The sequence below is a fragment of the Embiotoca jacksoni genome, unplaced genomic scaffold (genome assembly GCF_022577435.1).
Source record: "Embiotoca jacksoni isolate LCO1_2020_lvr unplaced genomic scaffold, fEmbJac1.0.p SCAF_1, whole genome shotgun sequence".
NCBI classification, from domain to species: Eukaryota; Metazoa; Chordata; class Actinopteri; family Embiotocidae; genus Embiotoca; species Embiotoca jacksoni.
The window spans coordinates 850,001-872,500 of record NW_027185229.1 but is presented as its reverse complement, the minus strand read 5'-3'; the positions used below and the strand labels follow the sequence as shown (position 1 = coordinate 872,500).

General features: G+C 45.4%; 1 protein-coding gene across 1 annotated transcript in view; it reads right to left on the bottom strand.

Moving 5' to 3' along the window:
• Positions 1 to 22,500, bottom strand: part of celsr2 (cadherin, EGF LAG seven-pass G-type receptor 2) — an 83,783-nt gene that overhangs the window by 33,054 nt on the left and 28,229 nt on the right. Inside the window, exons 2-5 of the mRNA XM_069153383.1 lie at positions 22,498 to 22,500; positions 11,627 to 11,849; positions 3,931 to 4,046; positions 3,765 to 3,853 (exon numbers count right to left, since the gene is read on the bottom strand). The exon at positions 22,498 to 22,500 is cut by the window's right edge and continues 699 nt beyond it. Of these exons, the coding sequence (XP_069009484.1) occupies positions 3,765 to 3,853; positions 3,931 to 4,046; positions 11,627 to 11,849; positions 22,498 to 22,500 (431 nt within the window). The remainder of the gene's footprint in view (positions 1 to 3,764; positions 3,854 to 3,930; positions 4,047 to 11,626; positions 11,850 to 22,497) is intronic.

Sequence of the window (22,500 nt, the reverse complement as noted above, 5' to 3'; positions counted from 1 at the left end):
TGGATCAGCCTGTGATCTGATTTTTCCACTTTTATTTGGAGTATGATTCTGAATCCAGACCTCCATGGATAATGATTCTGATTTCCATTGATCATTCTGATGTTATTTTGTTCTCAACACATTCCACTATGTAATGAATCAAGATTTGAACTGGAATATTTCATTCATTGAGAACTAGGATGTGTTGTTTAAATGTTCCCTTTATTTTTTTTGAGCAGTGTATATCCTCCCATACATGTATTCAGCTGCCAGTTAATCTATAGATGAATAATTTAAATTTTATTAAAAGCTCAAAATATGAAGCAGAAATATTTAAAATCAGTCCCTCCAGGAGTTTTTTTGTTATTGACATGAATGTTTGATTTTGCAGCAGATTTTTTCTCATAAATGTCGACGTGATTTGTGAGTTTTAGGTGAGTTTTGTTCAGTAAAATTGCAAGAATTAAAAGAAACAAAACAACAACCATAGTATAGTGCCTGTTGAAAATAGTCTGTTCACAGTAAGATAGAGATGAAATAAATCTTTAATAAATGAAGCAGCTGCAACAGTCAGATCACACCTGGATGGTTAATAATTAGCTTTTTTATGTCGAATGAATTAATATTTCAGGTTTGTAGAACCAGTATTTTTAGTATTTTAGACTTGATTACTGATGTTTGCTGTTTTGTATTTTTACTTCAGGATTTTGGAAGGAGCAATTTGATTTCTAATTAAAACTGAAGGATCTTAATTTTTCTACTACTTCTGAGTAACAAAGTACAATAGTAAAAACATAATAACATGTAAAACATGGAGATGTAACATGAAGTGCACTGCATGGAGCTGGATTTCTATTTAAAATGCTGAGTGCACTTGGAATAAAGGATGGAGAGGGACCACACGGTGCCTCTGAGGGACCGGAGTCTCAAGATAAATGGTGAGAGCTGTCAGAGAGGAGGCTGCAGGAGTCCTGGAGGTAAACGCATCAACCGTCATTCATTTTCAACATGAAGTGACTCTAAAAGGCTTCGAGTTAAATATGAAGATTAATCTGCTGTCGGTGTTTGTTGAGCAGCTCATCGACAGTCCGGAGCCTCGTTACCGAGCACCTTTCCCACAGGAAGTCACAATACGCTGAGTCTTCATCACTCAGAGGATGGAAACAGGCTGACTTCTGCGCCGCCGTTTTTTCCTCCTTCACACCAATTTGTTACAAATTTGTCGAAGATGAAACAAGCGAACACGTCGTGTGAACTGCCAAAAGGTGAAATCAGCCGACATGCTGTTTTCCACGGAGGCTGAGAGCCGTGAAGCCGGCAGCGCTCCAGCTCGACGCTCCTTTCAGCGCTCCAGCTCGACGCTCCTTTCAGCGCTCCAGCTCGACGCTCCTTTCAGCGACCTCTGCTGTCATCAGTCACGCCTGTTGACGTCCAATAATGAGCGTCTGTCAGGACGTCTCTCTGCAGCACAACAAGCCGTCCTGTCAGCGCTGATTGGAGAGCACATATTTACTCTGCTCCACATTAAACACCGCCGCTGCTTGGTATTATGGGAATATGAGTTCCTGTCACAGAGGGGGGGCAGAGGTGGCGTGCAGGAGGACCAACACAAATATGGGATCTAAGATTGACTGAAATAACCATAGCAACAAGAGGGGTCGGCCCTGAAGCGCAGCGTCCCGCTCAAAGCCCGAGTCAATACTTCTCTGCTTTTCTTGGTGTCCTCTCAGAGAGGGGATGGGGGGTGGGAGTGGGGGCTCCATCACTCACTGCCCTCGGCCCCAAAGGAAGCTCAGCACACACAAAGGCAGCGGTCATTGCCATTCTCCACAGTCCCCGCAGTCCTGAAAGCCACATTTCAATCTAACCCCCCCTCATCCCCCTCACACACACACACACACACACACACACACACACTGCCCCCCTCCCTGACTCACCCTGCCCCACCCCCCGTGGACAGGGACGGGTCAGAGCCAGCCTCCGTGGGATACCTCCTGTGGGAGGAGCCACGTTTTACCTCAGCGACTCACAGGATGTCAATATGAGAGGATTAGTTCAGCGAGACGAAGAGGACGACGACTATTATGGGATGGTTAGCACTGAAAATAAAGAACATGTTTAACTGTTATTTAACCTTCCCTCATTAATATAAATTATGTTTAATACATTTACAGTTTAACAGCATCACAAACTAGTTTCATCAACGTCTCCCTGAAACAGCTACTGCAGACAAACTGAATAGGAAGGTAAAGTTTATTACATTACAGGTGCTACAACCAACCAACCAACTAAAAGACCAACTAACCAACCAACTAAAGACCAACTAACCAACCAACTAAATACCAACTAACCAACCACCCAACTAACCAACGAATTAAAAGACCAACTAAAGACCAAATAACCAACCAACCAACCAACTAAAGACCAACTAACCAACCAACCAATCAACTAAAAGACCAACTAACCAACGAATTAAAAGACCAACTAACCAACCAACTAAAGACCAACCAACCAACCAACCAACCAACTAAAGACCAACTAACCAACCAACTAAAGACCAACTAACCAACCAACCAACCAACCAACCAAAAGACCAACTAACCAACCAACCAAAAGACCAACTAGCCAACCAAACAACCAACTAAAAGACCAACTAACCAACCAACCAAATGACCAACTAACCAACCAACCAAACAAACAAACAACCAACCAAATAACCAACTAACCAACCAACCATGCCACCAATCAGGCGTTCCCACTCAGTAAAAGCTGCATTATAAATGCAACCAGTTTGAAGATGAATGTATTCTATGAGACTGGTGACCAGATGTAAACATCTGCACTGACTGAATCCTGTCGATAACTCTGATTAAACCTCAAGATCTCCCCCTTCATCACTGCTGCTGGCTCTGATCTGACGGCCTGCTATGATTCACACTCAATAGAAACTGTGCATGACCGGGGGGGGTTGCCTGGCAACAGCTTTATGATGCAAAGTGACTTCCTGAATGGACTGAAATGTGACATCCAGTGAGTCCCGGAGGGAGACATTGAGACAACAGCTCCATACGTCCCTCGGTCCCGGAGGGAGACATCGAGACAACATCTCCATACGTCCCTCGGTCCCGGAGGGAGACATCGAGACAACAGCTCCATATGTCCCTCGGTCCCGGAGGGAGACATCGAGACAACATCTCCATACGTCCCTCGGTCCCGGAGGGAGACATCGAGACAACATCTCCATACGTCCCTCGGTCCCGGAGGGAGACATCGAGACAACATCTCCATACGTCCCTCGGTCCCGGAGGGAGACATCGAGACAACATCTCCATACGTCCCTCTGATGGAGCTGCTGACATGTTCTGATGCACACATGAACACGCCTGCAACAATATGGCCAACTTTCATTCACACCCTCCTCTCTTCTTCCTCCTCTCCTCCTCTTCTTCCTCTTCCTCTTCTTCCTCTTCCTCCTCTCCCTCCTCTCCTCTTCCCTCCTCTCCTCTTCCTCCTCTCCTGTCCTCTTCCTCCTCTCCCTCCTCCTCTCCTCTCCTCTTCCCCCTCTCCTCTTCCTCCTCTCCTGTCCTCTCCTCTTCCCCCTCTCATCTCCCTCCTCTCCTCTTCCTCCTCTCCTCTTCCTCCTCTCCTCTCTTCTTCCCCCTCTCCTCTCCTCTCCTCTCCTCTCCTCTCCTCTCCTCTCCTCTTAGTTAATTAAAACTGTCTGAAGGTTAAAGGTGAATTTCTCCAGATGCTGAACGTTTCCTTGACAACAGGAAGCAGCTCACCTTGTTGTAGTAGTGGACGTCCACCGTGTGCCACTGGCCGTCGCTGAGTCCTCCGAGGACGAACGGAGACACGGTGGTCTGAGTTTCACCTGCGAGACAAAGAGGAGCACGAGTCCACGTCACTGAAGACGGACAGACATGAAGCCCGAGGAGAACGTCTTCGTACCTGCAGAGAAGGTGAGCTGGATCTGCTCGTTGATGATCTCCATGGCGATGAAGTCGTGTTTCTCGTTGAAGCGTCCGTTGTAGAGCAGCAGACCGTCCGACTCTTTGGTGGCAAACCTGAAAAAAAAAATCACCAAATCTCATTTTTATCACATCAATATATTTATTTAATGTATCAATTAAAGGATGATTCTGTCATTAAATCCTGAAGAAAACCAGAAAACCAAATATGATTGACAGTTTTAATAAGTTCCGTCTGTGTGGCTTCAGCTGAATTCTGGGTAATTCTTCCCTACGATGGACACTCTGCTTTATTTTGCACCTTCCTGCTGATAAAAAGACTTTGTGTGTTCATCATCAGCGTTCCCTTTCGACCACGTTCATGTCCTGTGTTGTGGTTTACAACCGATTTATTGACAGTTATGAAAATCTATTTGGACCGCAGACTTCCAACAGAAGGACTAATGTGTGCTGTAACAGAACAGACGCTAGTCGAAGGAGGCCAGTGGCGCCGTGACCCATTTAAAACACCCACAGCACCTCCACCCACAGCGCCTCCATCACCCCGACGCAGAGACGTGGACCTTCACCACGAGTTGGAGACGAGCGCAGCTTTCAGAGATTCAGATAACGAGGTTAATCGTGAGCGAGGGAACAAAAGGAAGACTTCGGTGAAATGATAGACGACAACACAGACAGAAGAACTGGGGCAACGTCAGAGCAGGAGGAGGAAGCCTCCGTCTGATGGAGGAGACGCAGCCTCACATCCAGGATGCTGTGATTGAAGCAGCTGATGATCCTCCACATCTCAATACATCTGATTGGTTCCTGTTCAACGTGTCTCTGCAGGCTTCACCTGTCAGCTGTCTGTCAGCTGGGAGATCTGAAGCTGTGGAAATGGGTCAGTGGGATGTTTGAAAGTGTGCTATATATAAAAACTATCCAGCGCAAACTCCCAGTTATTCATCATGTGTCCCTCCGGGGAGCGACAGCAGCTCCTGGAGATCACGTGACCAGCTGGAAGATGTTTTCTGCTCGCTGACATGCAGCGAATGTTCCTGTCACAAACTTACTTCTTTTGTTTCTTTACAGTTTAATCCATCTGTTCATCAGAGGAAGGATGTCAATCATCCATCCAAACATCTGGACCTCCTCCTCACCCATCTCCTCCCGCTGTGTGTGTGTGTGTGTGTGTGTGTGTGTGTGTGTGTGTGTGTGTGTGTGTGTGTGTGTGTGTGTGAGATAGTGTGTGATAGTGTGTGATAGTGTGATAGTGTGTGATAGTGTGTGATAGTGTGTGATAGTGTGATAGTGTGTGATAGTGTGTGATTAGTGTGTGATAGTGTGATAGTGTGTGATAGTGTGATAGTGTGATAGTGTGTGATAGTGTGTGATAGTGTGATAGTGTGTGATAGTGTGTGATAGTGTGTGATAGTGTGACAGTGTGTGATAGTGTGATAGTGTGTGACAGTGTGTGATAGTGTGATAGTGTGATAGTGTGTGATAGTGTGACAGTGTGATAGTGTGTGATAGTGTGTGACAGTGTGTGATAGTGTGATAGTGTGTGATAGTGTGATAGTGTGTGATAGTGTGTGATAGTGTGATATTGTGTGATAGTGTGATAGTGTGTGATAGTGTGTGATAGTGTGATAGTGTGTGATAGTGTGATATTGTGTGATAGTGTGTGATAGTGTGATAGTGTGTGATAGTGTGATATTGTGTGATAGTGTGTGATAGTGTGACAGTGTGATAGTGTGTGATAGTGTGATAGTGTGTGACAGTGTGTGATAGTGTGATAGTGTGTGATAGTGTGACAGTGTGATAGTGTGTGATAGTGTGATAGTGTGTGACAGTGTGTGATAGTGTGATAGTGTGTGATAGTGTGATAGTGTGTGATAGTGTGTGATAGTGTGATATTGTGTGATAGTGTGTGATAGTGTGATAGTGTGTGATAGTGTGTGATAGTGTGATATTGTGTGATAGTGTGTGATAGTGTGATAGTGTGTGATAGTGTGATAGTGTGTGATAGTGTGATATTGTGTGATAGTGTGTGATAGTGTGATAGTGTGTGATAGTGTGTGATAGTGTGATAGTGTGTGATAGTGTGTGATAGTGTGATAGTGTGTGATAGTGTGATAGTGTGTGATAGTGTGTGATAGTGTGATAGTGTGTGATAGTGTGATATTGTGTGATAGTGTGTGATAGTGTGATAGTGTGTGATAGTGTGATAGTGTGATAGTGTGACAGTGTGTGATAGTGTGATAGTGTGTGATAGTGTGTGATAGTGTGTGATAGTGTGATATTGTGTGATAGTGTGATATTGTGTGATAGTGTGTGATAGTGTGATAGTGTGTGATAGTGTGTGATAGTGTGATAGTGTGTGATAGTGTGATATTGTGTGATAGTGTGTGATAGTGTGATAGTGTGTGATAGTGTGATAGTGTGATAGTGTGACAGTGTGTGATAGTGTGATAGTGTGTGATAGTGTGATATTGTGTGATAGTGTGTGATAGTGTGATAGTGTGTGATAGTGTGATAGTGTGACAGTGTGTGATAGTGTGATAGTGTGTGATAGTGTGTGATAGTGTGATATTGTGTGATAGTGTGTGATAGTGTGATAGTGTGATAGTGTGACAGTGTGTGATAGTGTGATAGTGTGTGATAGTGTGTGATAGTGTGATATTGTGTGATAGTGTGATATTGTGTGATAGTGTGTGATAGTGTGTGATAGTGTGTGATAGTGTGATATTGTGTGATAGTGTGTGATAGTGTGATAGTGTGTGATAGTGTGATAGTGTGATAGTGTGTGATAGTGTGATAGTGTGTGATAGTGTGTGATAGTGTGATAGTGTGTGATAGTGTGTGATAGTGTGTGATAGTGTGATAGTGTGTGATAGTGTGATAGTGTGTGATAGTGTGATAGTGTGTGATAGTGTGTGATAGTGTGATAGTGTGTGATAGTGTGATAGTGTGTGATAGTGTGTGATAGTGTGATAGTGTGTGATAGTGTGTGATAGTGTGATAGTGTGTGATAGTGTGATAGTGTGTGATAGTGTGTGATAGTGTGATAGTGTGTGATAGTGTGATAGTGTGATAGTGTGTGATAGTGTGATATTGTGTGATAGTGTGTGATAGTGTGATAGTGTGTGATAGTGTGATAGTGTGATAGTGTGAGATAGTGTGATAGTGTGTGATAGTGTGTGATAGTGTGATAGTGTGTGATAGTGTGATATTGTGTGATAGTGTGTGATAGTGTGATAGTGTGTGATAGTGTGATAGTGTGATAGTGTGACAGTGTGTGATAGTGTGATAGTGTGTGATAGTGTGTGATAGTGTGTGATAGTGTGATATTGTGTGATAGTGTGATATTGTGTGATAGTGTGTGATAGTGTGATAGTGTGTGATAGTGTGTGATAGTGTGATAGTGTGTGATAGTGTGATATTGTGTGATAGTGTGTGATAGTGTGATAGTGTGTGATAGTGTGATAGTGTGATAGTGTGACAGTGTGTGATAGTGTGATAGTGTGTGATAGTGTGATATTGTGTGATAGTGTGTGATAGTGTGATAGTGTGTGATAGTGTGATAGTGTGACAGTGTGTGATAGTGTGATAGTGTGTGATAGTGTGTGATAGTGTGATAGTGTGTGATAGTGTGATATTGTGTGATAGTGTGTGATAGTGTGATAGTGTGATAGTGTGACAGTGTGTGATAGTGTGATAGTGTGTGATAGTGTGTGATAGTGTGATATTGTGTGATAGTGTGATATTGTGTGATAGTGTGTGATAGTGTGATAGTGTGTGATAGTGTGTGATAGTGTGATATTGTGTGATAGTGTGTGATAGTGTGATAGTGTGTGATAGTGTGATAGTGTGATAGTGTGTGATAGTGTGATAGTGTGTGATAGTGTGTGATAGTGTGATAGTGTGTGATAGTGTGTGATAGTGTGTGATAGTGTGATAGTGTGTGATAGTGTGTGATAGTGTGATAGTGTGTGATAGTGTGTGATAGTGTGATAGTGTGTGATAGTGTGTGATAGTGTGATAGTGTGTGATAGTGTGATAGTGTGTGATAGTGTGTGATAGTGTGATAGTGTGTGATAGTGTGTGATAGTGTGATAGTGTGTGATAGTGTGATAGTGTGTGATAGTGTGTGATAGTGTGATAGTGTGTGATAGTGTGATAGTGTGATAGTGTGTGATAGTGTGTGATAGTGTGATAGTGTGTGATAGTGTGATAGTGTGATAGTGTGTGATAGTGTGATAGTGTGTGATAGTGTGTGATAGTGTGATAGTGTGTGATAGTGTGTGATAGTGTGATAGTGTGTGATAGTGTGATAGTGTGTGTGTGAGCAGGAGAGCAGCCGGAGGGCTCGGTCCCACTGACCTGCTTCCTGAGGAGAATCAGGAGCTCGGAGAAAAGAGGAGGCCGAAGCTCCAGCGGATGATAACGAAAGAGAGCAGTCAGAGACACACAACGCCTCACAGGGTTGTCATCTGCAGTGTGAGTGTGTGTGTGTGTGTGTGTGTGTGAGTGTGTGTGTGTCCTCCTTCACTCTCTGAGGATCGATTTAAAGGCTGCCCCGCTGCCCCCCCGATCCCTCTGAACTATGAGGGTAATCAGCCAGAAGTAGCTGGTGAGTCGCTGCATCAGCAGAAATAACAACCAGCCGGCCGTATGGGAGGAACCGGGTCACGCTACGCTAACACGCTACGCTAACATGCTCCTCCTACAACAAGAGGAGGAACTTTAACTCTCAATGAAGGAGGAGCTTCAATATGGGAGTCTTTAAAGATTTAAAGACTCTGGGATGGATTTGTAAAAGCAGCAGGAGGAAGAGGATGAGGAGGGGAAAGAGGAGGAAGAATAGGAGGAGGAGGAGGAAGAGGAGTAAGAGGAGCAAGAGGATGAGGAGGGGAAGGAGGGGAAAGAGGAGGAAGAAGAGGAGGAGGAGGAAGAAGAAGAAGAGGAAGAGGAGGAGGAGGAAGAAGAGGAAGAGGAGGAAGAAGAGGAGGAAGAGGAAGAGGAGGAGGAGGAGGAAGAGGAGGAGGAGGAAGAGGAAGAAGAGGAGGAGGAGGAGGAGGAGGAAGAGGAGGAGGAGGAAGAAGAGGAGGAGGAGGAGGAGGAGGAAGAGGAGGAAGAGGAAGAGGAGGAGGAGGAGGAAGAGGAGGAGGAGGAAGAGGAGGAAGAGGAGGAGGAGGAAGAGGAGGAAGAGGAAGAAGAGGAGGAGGAGGAGGAGGAGGGAAGAGGAAGAGGAGGAAGAAGAGGAGGAAGAGGAAGAGGAGGAGGAGGAGGAAGAGGAGGAGGAGGAAGAGGAGGAAGAGGAAGAAGAGGAGGAGGAGGAGGAGGAGGAAGAGGAGGAGAAGGAGGAAGAGGAGGAGGAGGAAGAGGAGGAAGAGGAAGAAGAGGAAGAGGAGGAGGAGGAAGAAGAGGAAGAGGAGGAAGAAGAGGAGGAAGAGGAAGAGGAGGAGGAGGAGGAAGAGGAGGAGGAGGAAGAGGAGGAAGAGGAAGAAGAGGAGGAGGAGGAGGAGGAGGAAGAGGAGGAGAAGGAGGAAGAGGAGGAGGAGGAAGAGGAGGAAGAGGAAGAAGAGGAAGAGGAAGAGGAGGATAAATCCTGCTGACGGTATTGATCCTCAGACTTCAACCAGCAGCAGATTTAAACGTCAGAATGTTTCTATCAGACTGATATTCGATGTTACACCAGCTGATATTATGACACAACAGCCTGATGGAAATTATTTTGCAGAACCGAATTGTTTTCATATTTCCACGTTGTCATTGTACGTTTTGTTTACAATTCTTAAAGAGCAAAAATAAATATTTATTTGTACATTTTATCGTTAAATAAGATTAAATGTCATCTGATTGTTGCAGCCCAACTTCCAATGTAACACAAACCTAACGTCAAAATTGAATTTCTCATACATTTATGACCAAATTAGTGCTACAACGAAGGATTTTATCATGATTATGATGAATCAATCTGCTGATGATGTTCTATGTGAACTGACTGTCCTGGTCGGCTGATGAAATGTCAGAAATGATTTGGGAAAATGGGAAAATCCTCATATTTGAGAAGCTGAAAAAAGAATACTTTTTCTTGATTAATGAGGGATAAACAGCTGTAAAACATCAGCTGTGTTTGATGAACACGTGGATGCTTCGATCTTCACTGAACTCTACTTTTATAAATCTGCGCCTGAAGCTCTTCGTCTCTGAGTGAGCAGCTCCTCATCCTCATCCTCGTTCTGTTTGAGAAACCCGATCGGTGGCGGTTCAGGTAACAGAGCCACCTGCTGACCTCACCTGGCTGCAGCTCTGAGTATCGCCACCTTTCACAGCTCCTCTGAAACCAAGAGCGCTCTCAGAACCGGTCGGAGCGGTTCTCCATCAAAAAGCCCGTCATCTGAACCGGGCTTAAAGAAGCTCCGAGTCCTCGCAGCTCTCAGGGAGGATTATTTCCAGCGCAGCATTGTGAGCTGCCGGGTCCGTCTCGGGTGACCACCATCACAATAAGGCCAGAAAACGTCCTGTGATATCAGCGGGACGCTTGTTGTCTCTTGTTGTGACACATTTCAAACAGGACGATTTCTTTTCATCTCACGGCTGTCTCTACATGCGTTCAGTGTTCACGGCTCATCAGCTCGTCTCTGAAGCTGCGCCTCCTTTACGATCCACCTCTAAATGATCTCCTACTCAGCTTTAAACTCAGCATCAACCTTCATCATAAATCTGATAACAGAAAACCACAGTGTGTCAGGACTCCTTCCCAACGACGGGTGAGAAGAACCATGAAACTGGATGTGTTGAGCACAAATAAAAAAGAAGAAGAAAGTAAAACTAGACTAAAGTCGTCTCGTCTGCATTTAAAACTAACAGAATACATTTTACATGAGGCGTCCGTGGCTCGGCTTTTTCTTTTTGTGCCGTGCAGAAGAACCTCGGGCTCAAATCTTTGCTATTTCTGCTAAATGCTAATTATGGCTGGAGATATTTCACCAATATCACCGACATCCCTCCCAGTGTCAGTTATTCTCAGGGGAAAGTCTGAACTCAGAGTTCTGCCTGAGAGCATTCAAAAAACAACAACAGGATTATTCAGGATGGTGATGCCACTTTAATGTGCATATCTTAAATATGAAGCTACGCCCTGCAGCTAGTTAGCTTAGCATAAAACATAAAAACAGGAGCAAACAAAAAAAGGTAAAAAGATCGGAATACTACACCGAGTTCACTAATTAACATTCATGTTTAAACTGTAACACTAAAAAAACATCAAAATGTATATGATGTACTGTGTGTACAATACAGTATGTGTACTAGTGTAGTAGTTGTAGTAATCGTAGTAGTAGTAGTAGTACTATTAGTAGTACTAGTACACGCTACACACATCTGTACACACTACATGTCAGCAGCAGCTCTGTATTTATAGCTCAGGTGTTGTTCACTGATCCCATTCAACACCATGATGTCATGTAAATGTGTGTGTGTGTGTGGGGGGGGGGGGGGGGCATACTTCAGTGGAGCAGAGAGCTGAGAGAGTGCACACACGGGGGGGGGGGCGGGGGGGGGGGGTGGAGAGTGCACACGGGGGGGGGGATGGAGAGTGCACACGGGGGGGGGGGGAGATGGAGAGTGCACACAGGGTGGGGGGGGGGTGAGTCATGGAGAGGTGATGCAGGTGAGCAGCAGCTACTCACGTGAGGGAGAGGGTGAAGTGGAAGCGCTGCCGGAGGCCCTTGAAGGTGATGAAGGAGTGGGGGGGGAAGTTGCGTGTGGTCATCTGGCAGTACGGCTTCTCGTAGCCTCCCGCCGGACACTCGCACCTGAAGCCGCCGACCAGCAGGTTGACGCAGGATCCTCCGTTCCTGCAGACGGCTGCAGCGCAGCGGCCGGACCGGGACGACAGCTCGCAGCGCTCGCCTGCAGGGAGGCGACAGGAAGGAGGATTAATGGTGTTGGAGACAAGCAGCAGCACATCGGGACCGTGTGGGACGCCACGCTATGCATGCTGGGACATACGTGGAGGAATGTTCCCTTCTGGAGGAGCAGCACCTCCTCAGACAATCACAAAGAAAGGATCACTGCTGACGAGGTGCAGCAGAAAACCTGACGACACATCAACAACACGGTTTCTGTCCGTGTCCCCCCAGCGTGTCCCCCCAGCGTGTCCCCCCAGCGTGTCCCCCCAGCGTGTCCCCGCCTCCTCCTCCGGGAACACGGCTGCAGTTTCAGCTGAATTCACGTTCAGTGGAACGACACACAGCGAGCTGGAAGTGTTTGTGCATCCAGCCTGAAATCACGGATGTGGTGTTCAGGACGATGACTTCACACCTCAGACGTGATGAGTTGATCAGACGTGCTCTCGTGTCCTGTCGACTCATCACTCATTTACACAAAGTCTCCAACAAAAGAAATCTTTACAGGCTCGTTAAATCACCTACAAATATCATTAATGAATCCCATTTATTCAATGCTTCATTGATCGTCAATAACATCCAAAAAATGGTGAAAAAGGTCTGACCAACAGATCAAACCTCACATCTGATTAAGAAACTAAAAAGAAAGCAGATGTTTTTGCTCTAAAAATGTCTGAAACCTTCAATGCAGGACTCATAAATCAACATATAAATCAACATATAAATCAACATATAAATAAATCAACATATAAATCAACATATAAACCAACGTTACATTAAAGCCCAACGAGCTGACTGAAGCTCTGACTGGGTCTCTGGTGTCTGGTTGAGACATTCCCGCCTGTCTGGATGAATGAATACTGAGGCATGTGCACAACATCCTTCAGTCAGATAACTTCATCAAATAATTGAATCATGAAACTCTTCTGAACTTCACAAATGTTATCGGACCGAATGGATCAAATTCTGAGTCAATTATTTGGAATTATTACAACATCTATTGACTGTTTTACAGCCACAACAGCTGATGAGGAGACGGGTCATTAGTTTGGATCATCGGGAGGGACGCTGAGACGTTGAGAGACGCTGCAGAGACACTGAGAGATGCTGAGAGACGCTGCAGAGACGCTGAGAGACGCTGAGAGACATTGCAGAGACGCTGAGAGACACTGCAGAGACACTGAGAGGATGATGCAGAGACACTGAGAGACGATGCAGAGACACTGAGAGACGCTGAGAGACATTGCAGAGACGCTGAGAGACGCTGCAGAGACACTGAGAGACGATGCAGAGACACTGAGAGATGCTGAGAGACGCTGCAGAGACACTGAGAGAAGCTGAGAGACACTGAGAGACGCTGCAGAGACACTGAGAGACGCTGAGAGACGCTGCAGAGACACTGAGAGACGATGCAGAGACACTGAGAGAAGCTGAGAGACGCTGAGAGACGCTTGAGAGACGCTGCAGAGACACTGAGAGACGATGCAGAGACACCTGAGAGATGCTGAGAGACGCTGCAGAGACACTGAGAGGAAGCTGAGAGACGCTGAGAGACGCTGCAGAGACGCTGCAGAGACACTGAGAGAAGCTGAGAGACGCTTGAGAGACGCTGCAGAGACGCTGCAGAGACACTGAGAGGACGATGCAGAGACACTGAGAGACGCTGAGAGACGCTGCAGAGACACTGAGAGACGCTGCAGAGACACTGAGAGAAGCTGAGAGACGCTGAGAGACGCTTGCAGAGACGCTGCAGAGACACTGAGAGAAGCTGAGAGACGCTGAGAGACGCTGCAGAGACACTGAGAGACGATGCAGAGACACTGAGAGACGCTGAGAGACGCTGCAGAGACACTGAGAGACGATGCAGAGACACTGAGAGACGCTGAGAGACGCTGCAGAGACACTGAGAGAAGCTGAGAGACGCTGAGAGACGCTGCAGAGACGCTGCAGAGACACTGAGAGACGATGCAGAGACACTGAGAGACGCTGAGAGACGCTGCAGAGACACTGAGAGAAGCTGAGAGACGCTGAGAGATGCTGCAGAGACGCTGCAGAGACGCTGAGAGACGCTGAGAGATGCTGCAGAGACACTGAGAGATGCTGAGAGACGCTGCAGAGACACCGAGAGACGCTGAAGAGATGCTGCAGAGACGCTGAGAGACGCTGCAAGAGACACTGAGACACGCTGAGAGCAGGAATGTGTGTCAGAGCCGGTCAGTCAGCAGCGAGGAAGACTTCCACTGTATGTATACAGTAACACACACACACACACTGATACACACTGACACACACTGATACACACACACTGATACACACTGACACACACTGATACACACACACTGATACACACTGATACACACACACTGATACACACTGACACACACTGATACACACACTGACACACACACATTGACACACACTGATACACACACACTGACACACAGACACACACTGACACACACTGATACACACTGATACACACACACTGACACACACTGATACACACACTGACACACACTGACACACACTGATACACACACTGACACACACTGACACACACTGATACACACACTGACACACACTGACACACACTGATACACACTGACACACACTGATACACACACACTGATACACCACTGACACACACTGATTACACACTGATACACACACTGACACACACTGACACACACTGATACACACACACTGATACACACTGACACACACTGACACACACTGATACACACACACTGACACACACTGACACACACTGATACACACTGACACACACTAACACACACACTGACACACACTGATACACACACTGACACACACTGACACACACTGATACACACACACTGATACACACTGACACACACTGACACACACTGATACACACACTGACACACACTGACACACACTGATACACACTGACACACACTGATACACACACACTGATACACACTGACACACACTGATACACACTGATACACACACTGACACACACTGATACACACACACTGATACACACTGACACACACTGACACACACTGATACACACACTGACACACACTGATACACACACACTGACACACACTGACACACACTGACACACACTGATACACACTGACACACACTGATACACACTGACACACACTGACACACACTGATACACACTGACACACACTGATACACACACACTGACACACACTGACACACACTGATACACACACTGACACACACTGACACACACTGATACACACACACTGATACACACTGACACACACTGACACACACTGATACACACACTGACACACACTGATACACACTGACACACACTGACACACACTGATACACACACTGACACACACTGATACACACTGACACACACTGACACACACTGACACACACTGATACACACTGATACACACACACTGACACACACTGACACACACTGATACACACACTGACACACACTGACACACACTGATACACACACACTGATACACACTGACACACACTGACACACACTGATACACACACTGACACACACTGACACACACTGATACACACACACTGATACACACTGACACACACTGACACACACTGATACACACTGACACACACTGATACACACACACACACACACACACACACATACACACACACACACACACACACACACACATACACACACACACACACACACACACACACACACACACACACATACACACACACACACACACACACACATACACAGGCCTTCTATGTACTCTGACTATTAATCACTCCATTCACGCTCCACTGAAAGCCGCCGTCTTTGTTTGATTGCTGTTGTTGGAAACGTCTTTTCCGTCTCTGAACGGGAGCGCTGCTGGCGGAGACGTCTTCATCACCACTCCGAACATTTATCGAACCACAGAGGTGAAGACTGTTGTTTCTTTAAGCTGCTGCAGGTGATGGAGGACTGTTGTTTCTTTAAGGTGCTGCAGGTGATGGAGGACTGTTGTTTCTTTAAGTTGCTGCAGGTGATGGAGTACTGCTGTTTCTTTAAGTTGCTGCAGGTGATGGAGGACTGCTGTTTCTTTAAGCTGCTGCAGGTGATGGAGGACTGTTGTTTCTTTAAGGTGCTGCAGGTGATGGAGGACTGTTGTTTCTTTAAGTTGCTGCAGGTGATGGAGGACTGTTGTTTCTTTAAGCTGCTGCAGGTGATGGAGGACTGTTGTTTCTTTAAGCTGCTGCAGGTGATGGAGGACTGTTGTTTCTTTAAGGTGCTGCAGGTGATGGAGGACTGTTGTTTCTTTAAGTTGCTGCAGGTGATGGAGGACTGTTGTTTCTTTAAGTTGCTGCAGGTGATGGAGGACTGTTGTTTCTTTAAGTTGCTGCAGGTGATGGAGGACTGTTGTTTCTTTAAGTTGCTGCAGGGTGATGGAGGACTGTTGTTTCTTTAAGCTGCTGCAGAGGTCAAAAGGTCAAACACGGCGTCAGCACACAGCGACTCAGAGAGGAGCTGCACTGTGGAGACACATCTTCATCAAAGGTCTTCCTCACTGATCCCTGTTAAACTGTTAGACTTCCTCTCGGTGTCCGGTGGTTCCCAGCAGGGCGTCTCCACCACAGGTGCTCCCAGCAGCAGCTTCCTGTTGCCAGGTGAGCAGCACATGTGGGCGGGGCCTGGCTCGCAGTCACAATCCCACAGAGTGTCCTGATCAATAATTCAAACAGGTCTCCTCTGTAGGTCTGTCGTCTGCATCAATCATTCAGTAGCAGACACCTCAGAAACCCTGCTTTTATTTACACTCCTTAGTTGATCTCAACATGGACTCCACTGATTATTAAAAGAGTCTGAATATAATAAAGGACGGACTGCAGGTGAGCATTTCTGCTGATAATTGTAAATAACATCATAACTATAAAACCGAGCTGTTGGCATGAAAGCAGATGACATCATGGAATATAAATCAAGATATTAACACCTCTGCCGACACATTAGCAAAATCATTGTTTTTTTTGGTGATTATTTATCTGCTGGATGGTTTATGTCCTTTTGCTGCTCTTAGTTCATCACAAACTGACTAACTTCACACAGAAACACAAAAATCTGATGTTACAAAACATGCTGAGATTTAAACCTCCAACATTTTAGATCTTCATACTCACAGTACTAATCCACAGATCTGATCTTCCTTATCCAACAAGGAAGGTCCATAATTAATGACATTGCATGTGAAATTGTGCATCACTGTCTTGTGTTGCATAATGCTAAAACCAAATGTTAGCATGTGTGCAGTGTTCCTGTCTCCTCAGAGATCTGAAAGTCTCTGAGCTGCTAGTTAAACAGAAGAGCATCATCACATCCTCAGAGCAGCAGAGACAGGAGGATCCTCCAGACACCGAAAACACGGAGCTCAGAGCAGCCGACAGAAACATCCTCACACATCCTGTCTGCAGGAAGGAGCTCTGACTGGAACCAGGAACACCGGGATGATGACGGTGAACAATGAGAGGAGCTGATCGACAACACAACAGATAGACGACCTCCAGATGGATCAGAGATCACATCTTCTCATCACGGTACACCGGCCTGAAAAACATGTCCTCATCACGGAAGTCACGTCCTTCCCCGTCGCTCCCCTCGACTTCTTCATCTCACTACAGTCATTCAATAAAAAAATAGAAAATACTCAACAGTGGTTTTAAAACCAAGAGAAACAGAAACTGTACAGAACACAAAGGATGTGACTGATCCACGTTAAATAAAGTTTGTTCCTCAGCAAGCGTCTGTTCATTAAGGTTTAAATACCACAGCACCTACTGACCTACTGGTGAAGACCAATCATCAACCATCAGTGACGTCATCGTTGGTTTGTGAACGTTATGAATCCTCCAGTTCAGATTCTGTCCGTCACCATCTTTGCTAGTTCGGAGCGGTTTTGGAGCAGGAAGTGACCATATTTGGACGAGCTGGGGGAGGAGCCAGCGGTGGATCTGACCGATCTGATCGGAAACCTGACGATACTACGTCCCGCCCACCGATAGCTGTAACCTGACTGCACCACAGACCTGTCAATCAAACAGACACGCCCCCAAAAACAGGTCTTCTTGAATCTTCTTTTCTAATGAATGAGGGATTATTTTCAGATGGACCTCCAGAAAACTAATAAGAAGGAGTGACTTTAGCTAACAACACCGAGATAACTGATGGACACATTTTATTCACTTTGGATTTGATGACAGAAGTTGAATGGGAGTCTATGGAGCCGGAGGCTTTTTGGAGCCGACCTCTAGTGGCACTCGCTGGTATTGCAGCTGAAGACACTTCTGGATCAGAACCATTTTACAGACCTGAAGCTACGAACTCTTTTATTTTCCACACCTCTGCTTTATGTCCTCTTCTCTCCACTCTGTTGAACATTGTGGTATCAGGACGGCAGCACTGAGCTGAAGGATGTAATCAGAGGAGAAACAGTCCGGTTGTTTCATCTCCACACGACAACAGCATGTAAATACTCTAATTTCCAACTGGTCTGTGATCCTGGCAGCGTGTTTTATTCATGCAGCTCTCAGTGGTGGATTGTTGAAGCTCTCAGTGTTTGGCAGGTGTTCATTTACAACACGAGTGTGAGGTGATGTGTGAACATTCGCCGGTTTGTTGTTTCAAACTGCGTTTGCACATTAAAAACCCACAAATGGGTTCTGAACAACTGATTAAATAAAAACATTTTCAGGAAGAAGAAGGTCAGCAGTCACAAACACAGGAGAGAAGAGAAACCGGCAGCAGAACTCGGTTCTGTTTGATTCTACAGTGACTCAACCGAGCCGAACCATTCAGTCCGTCCTCCGAACAAGCGCAGAGAGGACGGCTGCTTTCATTCCTCTACTGCTGCCATCTGGCAACGCCCACGGTCCAACAGTCCTCACACACACACACACACACACACACACACACACACACACACACACACACACACACACACACACACACACACACACACACACCATTAACACACACACACCATTAACACAGACATTCCACAGATTGTCCATCCACCTTTCTTACACATATAATCGCAGCTATTCAGCACTTAACCGCCCACCTGGAACACATGGAGTGAGCAATTTAGTCCTCACAACACACACACACACACACACACACACACACACACACACACACACACACATGGAGCCCCACACAGGTGGACAGACTGATGAACCGGAGAACAACAATAGGAGCTGCAGATCGAATGTGTTTCTGTGATCCGAACACGTGACCCCATCAGAACCTCCTCCAGAGACCCGGACCGGCTCCGTGTTGAGCCTCAGCTTCGATGGACGTTAATGTGTCCGACCGTGGATGAAAATACGCCCACTTCCTCCACTCACACGTCCACTCTGCTGATTCACCCACAGCTGAGCAGAACCGTGCGAGAGCCTCTCGACCGGGACTCCTACAGCGAGCCGGCCCACACACTCAGACGCCGACGCTGTTTCAGGCTTTAGAACAAACAGGTGAAACAAAACAACAAAAAAAAGCTTTCAGTGTTTGACAGGAATAATGGAGGCGACGCCATCACGGAGAGCTCAACGACGACAGCAGGCTTCGACGGACCTGCAGCTCTGGAGGCCTTTTAGAGTCACAATCACATTTATCCACGAGTCGTTTTCACATACGAGGAATTCGTCTGGTTGTTGTTCATGAAAATCAGAATGTTCAGGAGAAAACTACCACTAAAGATATGTGGACCATAAATAACGTTTTTAAGATAAAGAATAAATAATATTGCAGACGATCACTGTGTAAACAGGGTGTGAAATGTGTAATAATACAAGATTACTGCATTAATGTGACGCACTGTGTTGGATGTGACTTTCAGGTGGAAAACATGATTTATGGTTTTAGTTATGATGAGAAAATCAGCTTCTTCATCACGTCCGGTTTCAGTTATTTAATATGAATACATCACAGAGTGAACAGCTGGCAAACATCTGCACCTAAAAATATAATAAATTCTACCCCAAAGAATAAATATGTAATATGAAGTTATAACAAACTAATCAATAATTATTTTCTTTTCATTTAGATTAATATATACGGTTAATAACTTATTTATAATACTGTATTGTTAAGATGATATCAGGACATTTTCAACAAATAAATCATCTATAAAAAATAATTTAACTATTATTATATTAAGTGAGCCTTCAAATGAACTACACTTTTATTTATCATATTTATTAACAGTATTAACATGAACTATATTTGTTTTTTTCTTTGTGACCTCTAACACACTCCAACCGCCTGATGATGAAGGCCATGAGATGTGGCTGAAAGCTTCGGCAAGAAACCGAGCAAATGAACCATTGAGCTGAGTTTGCGTTCATGAGTTTTGAGAACGTTAATAACCAGTTTGTGAGCGATTATCACGCGTATATAAACAACGAATGGATGGTTTTAAAGACTCTGATAAAGATGATCAATAAATATGATTACAGGTGTATTATATTGTGTTAGACATCATTAAATCATAATCGTTGACTAACTAATAATCCCGTACAGATATCTGTACATTCCAGATGTTTATAGATGATATCCAGCAGGAGAGAAAGTGTCTCTGTGAACATAAACTCTCCTACATGGTGCTTCAAAGACGAAGATGAAACAAGCTGCATTAAAAAGTCACGATTTGACCCACTTAACCTCAAAGACAAAAAAATCCGTCCTGTATAAATCAGCATATTTTATCTCTCTTCCTCTAAACTTCTTCAGCTCCTCCTTTTTTAACCATAAACCGGGCGAGTCGACTCGTTAACCCTTCGAGGACGTGAATCATTTGTAGAGCCGTGAGTGGAAACACGTCCTGCAGCTGGTTCACAGTTCTGCTGCCAATAGACAGAAATTCATTCTTCATGATGTCTGAAAACGGATGTTTCTGTCCTCTCCGCCTCAACCTGCTTCGTGCCGTATTTCTTTATCGTAGGTATTTTTTTTACCCGCCGGGCTGCTCACAGCCAGCGGACACACTCCATCTGTAGCCATCTATAATTCATGGCTTCCTTCCTGCGCGCCACTCAGCACTACGACTCTGGACGCACAAACTTCTGCTTTTCTTTGCTGAAAAACACTCAACACAGAGTAAAGATGTTTGCGAAGGTCTACGGACTCAGAGATAGACACGAGGAAACACAGATGTTATATTACGGCTCTTCCTGTTCATCACACGTGCGCTCTGAAACGCAGCCTGCAGCTCGGGATGAACCTCTGAGTGTAGGTGTGAAACAACAGGCAGGTAAACAGCTGATTCAAGGAGACAAACAGAGACGGAGACTCTCCAGAAACGCAGAAAAATTAAGATTTCACCGGTCCAAAGAGCAGATTTGATTTCTTTAGCGGAGCGCTGTGATCAGTCACAGAAATTTAAATTAAATCAAAGACAAACACATTAAACCGATGTGAAATAATCTGCTTCTTAAAGCCACAGACTGTGTGTCAGCTCACTGAAACAGACAAATCAGATCAATAAGTGATCACTCAGCCTTCGTCTACAGAGCCGTTCGTTAGTTCAATCGGGAGACGAGTGGATGTGACAGATGGAGACGTTAACGCCCTCGAGGGATCTTTGAGAAGAGAAAATGAAAATGAACATTTGGGAGGCAAACTGCGAACAGCTTGGCAGAAATTGTGACCTTCGACCTCCCGGAGGCCCGAAACACTTAAAGAATAACGATGTTAACGGTGTTAACTGTGTGTTAGCATCAGCCAAAGACTCATCAGCTGTCATCCTAAAAGCCTTGGAAACATATCAAAACAAGAAGATTCATACAATCAGCACAGTTTAGATCAGAGTAACACATTCACACCGTTTACAGTCTGAAACCAGTTTAGAACTAGTCTAAACACCATCTAAAACTAGTACAAAACCAGTTTAGAACTAGTCTAAACACCATCTAAAACTAGTACAAAACCAGTTTAGAACTAGTCCAAAACCAAGGTGGACATCAACGATCAGAGTCACACATTCACATCATTTATCAAGTCTGAAACCAGTTTAAAAACTAGTCCAAAGTCCATCTCAAATTAGTCCAAACCAGGTTCAAAACCACATTTGAAACCAGTTTCTAACAAGTCCAAATTAAAATCCAAAATCCATCCTAAACTAGGTCCGAGACCAACCAGTCCAAAACCAGTTTTAAAGTCCATTTAAAGTGGTCAAAAACCTGGTTCAAAGTCTGAAACCAGTTTAAACTAAGTCCAAACCAAGATTAGTGTCACACATTCGATGTGGAAGACCCTTTCTGTTGGTCATGGTGCTGAATAATGGTCAGCAGGTTCATGACTCTATGACATCACATGCTCTCACCTGTGTAGTCCCCCCCTCCTCCTCTGAGGGGGAGTCAGCAGGTTCATGACTCTATGACATCACATGCTCTCACCTGTGTAGTCCCCCCCCTCCCCCTCTGAGGGGGAGTCAGCAGGTTCATGACTCTATGACATCACATGCTCTCACCTGTGTAGTCCCCCCCTCCTCCTCTGAGGGGGAGTCAGCAGGTTCATGACTCTATGACATCACATGCTCTCACCTGTGTAGTCCCCCCCCTCCCCCTCTGAGGGGGAGTCAGCAGGTTCATGACTCTATGACATCACATGCTCTCACCTG